This window comes from Oncorhynchus mykiss, chromosome 15 (genome assembly GCF_013265735.2).
Source record: "Oncorhynchus mykiss isolate Arlee chromosome 15, USDA_OmykA_1.1, whole genome shotgun sequence".
Classification (NCBI taxonomy): domain Eukaryota; kingdom Metazoa; phylum Chordata; class Actinopteri; order Salmoniformes; family Salmonidae; genus Oncorhynchus; species Oncorhynchus mykiss.
The window spans coordinates 53,576,548-53,584,600 of record NC_048579.1 but is presented as its reverse complement, the minus strand read 5'-3'; the positions used below and the strand labels follow the sequence as shown (position 1 = coordinate 53,584,600).

Here is an 8,053-nt window from a genome sequence, read left to right as displayed (position 1 = left end):
TAGTTGGTTGTGGTCTATTCTTGTCATTCTTTACAATGCAATGGAAATACTTTGAAATAAACGAAGTCATAAGAAGCATACATCTGAAGGGACCAACATTATCTCTAAATATAATGCAGACTTGCCACAGTCAAAGCAGGAACTTCACACAGGGCTGAAGTTTGAGTGTAGAGATACTGCCGTCTGCTGGTCCTGACACATACTACACAGTGCGCTGGTTTTGTCCCGCCCACCTATCAGTGACAAAGGCACATGTTTGACCAATCACTGTGCGCAGAGCAGGCTTCCCAAAGTGTCATGGCGTCTCCCTTGAAGGGAGTTAGGACCTGGAAAATCTAGCCATTGGTAGTAGTGACTTTCTTCTCTAAATCGCCCTGTTAAAAAACATTTACTTATCAAAAAGGATATTTTTCAAGAGAAAGACGTCACCATGGGGACTGTCCACGCCAGGGTAAATCTTAATTTCTTACAACCACGAGAAGTGGGGATGAAATTCTGCATGACCTCCCCGTTCTGTGTATTGTATGGCGGTGTAACGTTAGTTACTATGGACGAACTCATAGGCCGTAGACAAGATACAGAAATGACATTAATGGCAAAGAGTTGTATGACATGAGGCAGATGGTTATTTTACTATATTTTATGTAATGTAATGTTATGCAATATGGATTGTGTCTGGTCTGTCAGCGTGTTAGAAAATGTACCACCTTGACAGAACGAAGCTAGTTAGATAGCTACGCATGGTCATATCTTCAGATCATTTTTCTACTTTCTCGACCCTGTTCAGAGTATGGACCCTCTCCCGATGCACGGGCGTGACATGGGCGTTCATCCCGACGACATGATTGAGGTGCAGGAGGCAGAACAAGAGACTAAACAGGAGGTCCTGGAAAACAAAGACGTAAGCATCTCTTATCCAAGTTGTTCGGCATCTTCTTAGCAAAGGGAGCTGAGTACATCATTGACCACCTAGTTGGAATGGATGCTGAGAATCTGTCCATTCATTGCAGGTTGTTGTCCAACATGTCAACATTGAGGGCTTGGGCAGAACCAAAGAGGATCTGCTGGGCTATGAAATCTCTGAGGTCTTCCATGCTAAAAACCTTATTGATGTAAGTATGAGCACTCTGGACTCCACATACTCAAACATGCACACATAACCTACACACACATTCTGAAATGTTCCCTAGTTTAAGGGGAAACATCTGTGCTAAAAGCTGTTTGTTGGGTCTTTGACAGGTCATGAAGAAGTCTCATATTGCCAGACAGAAACTGCTGCGTCTGGGCATTTTCAAAGAGGTGGAGGTTGTCATAGATACATCAGATGGTACAGTGTGCGCCCTTAAACAGCTGTGTATGTGTGTGTCTGAAACAATATCACAACCCATCTCAATCATGAGACTTTGCCAATATGAAAGGATAACCAGTAAAAATATATTTGCGTCACTGTAGAGGAGCCCTCTGTCTGTTTTGGTCTATCCCTCCCAGGTGCGGATGCGTTGCCCAATGGTCTGGACGTGACGTTCGAGGTGACAGAGATGAAGAGGCTGACGGGCAGCTACAACACCATGGTCGGCAACAACGAAGGCAGCATGGTGAGAGAATACAAACACCACTATCTCTCACACACACTTACAGGAGCGCTATAACAAAGCATCACACAATTGTTGTTCATTGAAACCCCTGTCACAATGACCCAGGGCTGACATTCCTAAGCTTTCCTGCCTCATTTTCACTGCAAACACTTCCAAATGGGTGCATAGTGTGTTAATGTACAGGTAGAACAGGTGTGTGACCCTGACCTGGGAGTAACGTTGTCTCTGTCTTCCAGGTGTTGGGTGTGAAGCTTCCTAACGTGTTTGGCCGTGCGGAGAAGTTAACCTTCCAGTTTTCCTACGGGACTAAGGAGACTTCCTACGGCCTGTCCTTCTTCAAGCCCCAGCCAGGCAACTTTGAACGCAAGTACGAACAGGGAACACCTCTGTCCTTGCTTTCTGTGTCAATAGGACATTGAAATAGCACTTGCAGGCCTCCCAAGTGGCGCAGCGGTCTAAGGCACTGCATCGCAGTGTTGCGGCGTCACTACTGCCTGGTGTTTGATCCCAGGCTGTGTCATAACCGGCCGTGACTGAGAGTCCCATAGGGCGGGGCACAATTGGCCCAGCGCCATCTGGGTTAGGGGAGGGTTTGGCCGGTGGGGCTTTCCTTGCCTCAGCCCGCTCTAGCGACTCCTTGTGGCTTGCCGGGGGCCTGCAGGCTGACCGGTCGTCAGTTGAACAGTGTTTCCTCCAACATATTGGTGCAACTGGCTTCCGGGTTAAACGAGCTGGTGTTGGCGGGTCATGTTTCGGAAGACACGAAAGTCGACCTTCGTCTCTCCCGAGCCCATTAGGGAGTTGCAGCGATGAGGCAAGATCGTAATCACGAAATTGGGGAGAAAAAAGCAGTGGAAATTACAACAAAAAAACATGGCAGCCATTACACGGCAAGTGCTATTTTGGTTCAAGTTGTGATTGTTTCCATCAGTGGTCATATTGACAGTATGTTATGTTGCCGTGGTAATGTATTTATAACCTTTATGTAGAACATAGTTCAGTAATGAGAAGAGCACTGTATGGATCACGGCCCTGACAGGTGTTGTCTTGTTGCAGCCTCGCTCTAAACCTGTACAAAGTCACAGGCCAGTTTCCATGGAGCTCCCTCAAAGAGACAGACAGAGGAGTCTCCACTGAGCTCAATGTAAGAGGACTCCTACTGTATGTGTTTGTGGGTCTGTGTGTGTCACATTTGTTGTTTCTTTTTCATTTTATCTGCCTTTGAATTTCCACAGGGATACATTTCTCACTCTCCCTCTCTCTCTCTCCTATAGTTTCCTCTGTGGAGGACCAACCACACTCTGAAGTGGGAGGGTGTGTGGAGGGAGCTGGGCTGTCTGGCACGCAGTGCCTCCTTTGCCGTGCGAGAAGAGAGCGGGCACACCCTCAAGTCTGCCCTCTCGGTACAAAGCCCTTTGTCTCTCAGTTCCCTTTTATCTAATAATCTAAACCCTTAATGATCTTAACTCTCAAAATAGCAAGAATCTGAGTCAATCTACTGACGGTAGTTGTCTTGCAGCACACCATGTCCATTGACACCAGGAACTCTGCCATCTTCCCCAAGAAAGGTGCCTTACTGAGGATCAACCAGGTATGTTTGTGTATGTGACTTCCTCTGCATAATACACCACTGTAGATCTATATGAAGTGGCCATGCTGATGTTGTCTTGCCCTCTGTAGGAGCTGGCTGGCTATACAGGCGGAGACGCCAGCTTCCTGAAGGAGGACTTTGAGCTGCAGGTCAACAGACGGCTGGTCTGGGACTCGGTAAGGGAACACTACTCAGTCCCTAACCTGGGGGGAAATACCCAGGACAAATAGGAAGTGAATTATGGGTACCTGAGTGTTCAACATGTCATATAACATGGCCCTGGTGGTCTCTTTCAGGTCCTCTCCGCCTCCCTCTGGGGTGGGTGTCTCCTCCCCATCGGAGGCAGACCGTCCTCCATCGCTGACAGGTAGGACCACTCCCATCAGATTCATGTCACATGGATTTGATAGAAATCGCTAGGTGGCGCCATTGAGAACTCATTCTGTGAAGTATTTATCCTCCAGTGTTTAGGGGATGTTGTGAGCACCTGTGGTCTGTGACTGACATTTGGCCGTTATTATATGTCATTGACATATTTCTGTATTGTCCAGGTTCTATCTGGGCGGTCCCACCAGTGTGCGAGGTTTTGGAATGTACAGCATCGGCCCACAGAGCGAGGGTGAGGTCACGCGCTCTCTGTTTATTTGAACGGGCATGTGTGGTGCACAGGGTTGGGTCAGTTGCCCAGAGTCCTGATGATGAAACGTAAGGTATTACCTGTGTTGCTGCAGGTGACTACCTGGGAGGAGAGGCGTACTGGGCAGGCGGGCTCCACCTGTACACTCCTCTACCCTTCCGTCCGGGCCGGGCCGGCTTCGGAGACCTCTTCAGGACACACTTCTTCCTCAACGCTGGGAACCTGTGCAACCTCAACTACGGTGGGAACCTTGAACCTCATATTAGTCCATGTTCTGTTTTTCATTGCCCCTATTAACTAATGAGTTACATATGGTACATACTGCAAATAAATATTAAATTGTCTGTTTGTGCATCTATGTGCATTCTGCCTCTTCTTACGTGTAAGTGTTTCCTGTCAACAGGAGAGGGTCCAAGAGCACACCTACAGAGGCTGGCGGAGTGTATCCGCTGGTCGTATGGAGCAGGCATCGTGTTGCGTCTCGCGAACATCGCCAGGCTGGAGCTCAACTACTGCATTCCCATGGGGGTTCAGAGTGGAGACAGGTACAACACACACACATTTGGAGGAGCAGGTCAGACTCCAGTAGGCTGGGGCTTTTATATAGCCCCTCTAGAAAGAAAAAAAAGCGTAAGAGCAGATACACTCCCAGAGATGCAGTGGTGTAAAGTACTTACCCCAAAAAACTACTGAAGTATTTTTCTGTAAGTACTTTACTGTACTATTTATATTTTTGACAACTTTTACTTCACTACATTCCTGAAGAAAATGATATACTTTCTTCTCCATAGATTTTCCCTGACACCCAAAAGTACTGCTAAGTACTGCTTAGCAGGACTGGAAAATGATCCAATTCACACACTCGAGAACATCGCTGATTATCCCTACTGCCTCTTATCTGGCGGACTCACTAAACACAAATGCTTCATTTGTAAATGATGTTGGAGTGTGCCCCTGGCTATCCGTAAATAAAACATGAAAATTGTACTTTTATCTGGTTTGCTTAATATAAGGAATTATAAATGATTTATACTTGTACATTTACTTTGATACTTAAATATATTTAAAACCAAATACTTATTTTACTCAAGTAGTATTTTATTGGGTGACTCACTTTTACTTGAGTCATTTTCTATTAAGGTATCTTTACTTTTACTCAAGTATGACAATTGGGTACTTTTTCCACCACTGCAGAGATGATAGAACAAGAGATGAGAGGTGTTATTGCTGCAATACCATACAGCTCATATGTGCTGTAAATAAACAGACACACAAGCCATAACACCTAGGTATACACAGACACATGGTGCGGAACATATAGGTCTCAAAACTTTTCTGTGGCTCATCTTCCCTCTTTTTCCTTCCCTGCCTCAGGATATGCGACGGCGTCCAGTTTGGAGCAGGAATCCGCTTCCTGTGATGTCATCACCCTGCCGCCCGGGTCCAGCAGCAGAGAGCACGATGGGAAAGGGAGAAGAGCATTGTCACTTGTTATCCGTTGAGTGTAACACTAGCTGTGGGAGCCTACCAGAATGCACGGTTCTGGAGGAGTGCCCCGCCACCCTTTTTGATATTAACCAATGATATCACCCACTGTTTGCTGTGTTAATTTCCACCAACCAATTACATTTCTGGCCAGACAAAGAGATTTGGTTTTATCTCCCCTGCCTTCCAAGACTGCTGCCTGCCCTATCCATAGGGAAGTGACTATTGGTTTTGGTTCTAGATTAATTTGACCCTATTAGAACTCTTTCCAACTGATTTGTCGGTTCTGCTGTTTGACGTGGAGAATTGAGAGTTGACTCCCCCTCTCCACAGCAGCCCCTGTGAATCTGAGGTGGGAACCCCAAGTGTGACCCTCCACCACTGCTCTTATTGTTAGTCCTCTTTTTAATGTTGTCTAAGTTACACAATAAATCACTTTTTTTTTTCCCCTTCATCTTTTTTTGTGGTTTCTCATAGACACACACACATTTGCAATGATTTATTCAGATCCAAAGTTTATCTGAAACACCCTCAGACCTGCATTAATGACAGCAGTTACAACACACCACAGGTGTGTCACGTACAGGTCTCACTGTAGCCTGTTTTATCAGCCTGCAGTTATTAATAGTCACACTATTGGTATATAAGTCAACTCCTGATATATTCAATGGCTTGGGAGTGCACCAACTGTCTACACTTAACTGTAGCATGCAGATATCCAAAGCATGTGCAATTGCTTCACTGCATTGTCAACATTTTATTTACATTGTATTTATAACATATCAACTATAATCTCATGGTAATCCATCTAGTTTTTACAGACAAGTCAACTGCTCATTGAATTCCTATTTACAGTGAGAAACGACACATTGACGAGCCGTGATAAGTGGATCTAAGAGCACAGAACAGCTGTTGACTCAGCAAGGAATGTATCCACAAAGCGTCTCGGAGCAGGAGTGCTGTTCTTGGATCAGTTTTGCCTTTTAGATCATAATGAATAATATTATATGGACAGATCCTAAATAAGCACTCCTACTCTGAGAGGCTTTGTGGATACGGGCCCTGGTGTGCTACACAGACAGCCTAGTACAGTAACCATGTACTGACATCAACCTCTCTACTTGAACCAGTTGTGTGAATCTGCCAGCCAAACAACCTGACTCAGCATCTCTGTCTCTCTCTCTACTGAACTCTGTTGAACTGTGTTCATCCATTCTGTCTCAGAGAAAGCCTGGTGGTTTAGTTTTCATTTGGAGGTGGATTTTGTCCCTATCAAGCATCAGCAGACCAGTATCAAACGCATGTGAACACTGTGCTGTGGGGCTTGTAGCCTGGTAAACAGCAGCTGGCAACCCTCCAGACCCTCTCCAGTGGCGTGGAGTTGTGACACTGATCCCAGCAATATCGCTCCCTCACAGCACACGCACACACCCCCTGTGTAATAGACCCTTCAAAGCTCACCTCTATCTATATTTTATTTGCGTCTGTGTGTAGTGTGTGTTTTCTTCCCTCCTCCGCCTCCTTCCTTCACCAGCCTTGGCTTCTTTATTGCTTGTTGTTGACACGGATCCCTTCAGCCCTCAACAGGAGGCAGCAGGGGGGGATCTTCCAATTCTACTTTTAGTAAATAGTAGGGGAGACTGGCTCACTGATCTGTGCCTACAATGTAGCCTCGTGTCCAAGTTTAAAATGTAACGATGGAAATATATTGTCGCATGCATTCTTTAATTTGTCCTTCCAAACACTGTTCTGTTGTGACAGTTTAATTTCAAAAAAATAATTTCCCCACTGATACATTGCTCTTTATCATGTGGAGCATGGGTGATACAGTGCCTTATATTTCCCTCATGACTTTTTAAACTTTGACACGAGGATACATTGTAGGCAAACAAGACAACATATTCAATTTAGGTACTAAGATTATTTCCAAATGTGGTAACAGGCAGTAAGTACACTGTTGTCATGACTATGACATGAACACAAATCAGTAATACAGTATCCCATAGGAAATCAGATGGCTTATAGGGGGCGCTAGGGTTCAAATGACCACAGTGATATTGGTAGAATTTTTTTGTGTGGGTCAGTGGGTGTGTGTGTGTGTGCCCACCTCTTCATACTGAGAAGTAACCCAGTTGACATTGGCATGGGGAAACCTGTGCCAGGCAGTTCAGTGTGGACGGGGGCAGAAGAATGTTTGATCAGAGTTCATTCATTATGAGAGTCACAGCAGCAGGTGTGTTCTCGCTGATATAGCTAGGCAACACAGAGAGTAGAGTACTGGTGCGTTCTAACAGTTGAACATTGAACCAACTGAGTCTGCCTATAATGGAAGACAGAATATACTGTATGTTGAAATGGAGACTTATGATTGATTCTGCTTTACAGAAACTTGAATCTGAATTACAGAACAACAAATCACTTTGATACAGATACAATTGTCCTCACTCATAAACAATACAAATGCATAATTCTTCATGTTAAACCATTTCCACACAGGAGAGGGCATAACTGTAGAGTGTTTAAAGCACCTTGTTGTGAATGTTTGGGGTTCCTTCCACTACTATCTAGAGAGAACTGCCCTGCTATAGTTTTCCATCAGGGAGTTCAGCAGAGGTCAAAATGTGTTTACACATTGTTGGTTTTCCTGAGATGGAAAAGCTGTCCAAAACCTGGGCCTGTAGTGAATGGATGAAATTAAATTAATGACTAAACAATCACAGTTACATATGGTCTGATACTGATGTG

General features: G+C 45.1%; 1 protein-coding gene across 1 annotated transcript; it reads left to right on the top strand.

Moving 5' to 3' along the window:
• The first annotated feature begins 261 nt into the window (after positions 1 to 261).
• On the top strand, positions 262 to 5,762 carry LOC110490308 (sorting and assembly machinery component 50 homolog B). Its single transcript, XM_021563620.2, has 15 exons — positions 262 to 451; positions 788 to 901; positions 1,011 to 1,112; positions 1,240 to 1,327; positions 1,489 to 1,595; positions 1,832 to 1,962; positions 2,652 to 2,739; positions 2,870 to 2,998; positions 3,115 to 3,186; positions 3,276 to 3,362; positions 3,483 to 3,553; positions 3,738 to 3,805; positions 3,918 to 4,064; positions 4,227 to 4,368; positions 5,198 to 5,762. Exons 1-15 carry the CDS (start codon positions 431 to 433, stop codon positions 5,241 to 5,243), a joined length of 1,413 nt encoding a protein of 470 aa, XP_021419295.1. The 5' UTR covers positions 262 to 430; the 3' UTR covers positions 5,244 to 5,762.
• The last annotated feature ends 2,291 nt before the right edge of the window (positions 5,763 to 8,053 follow it).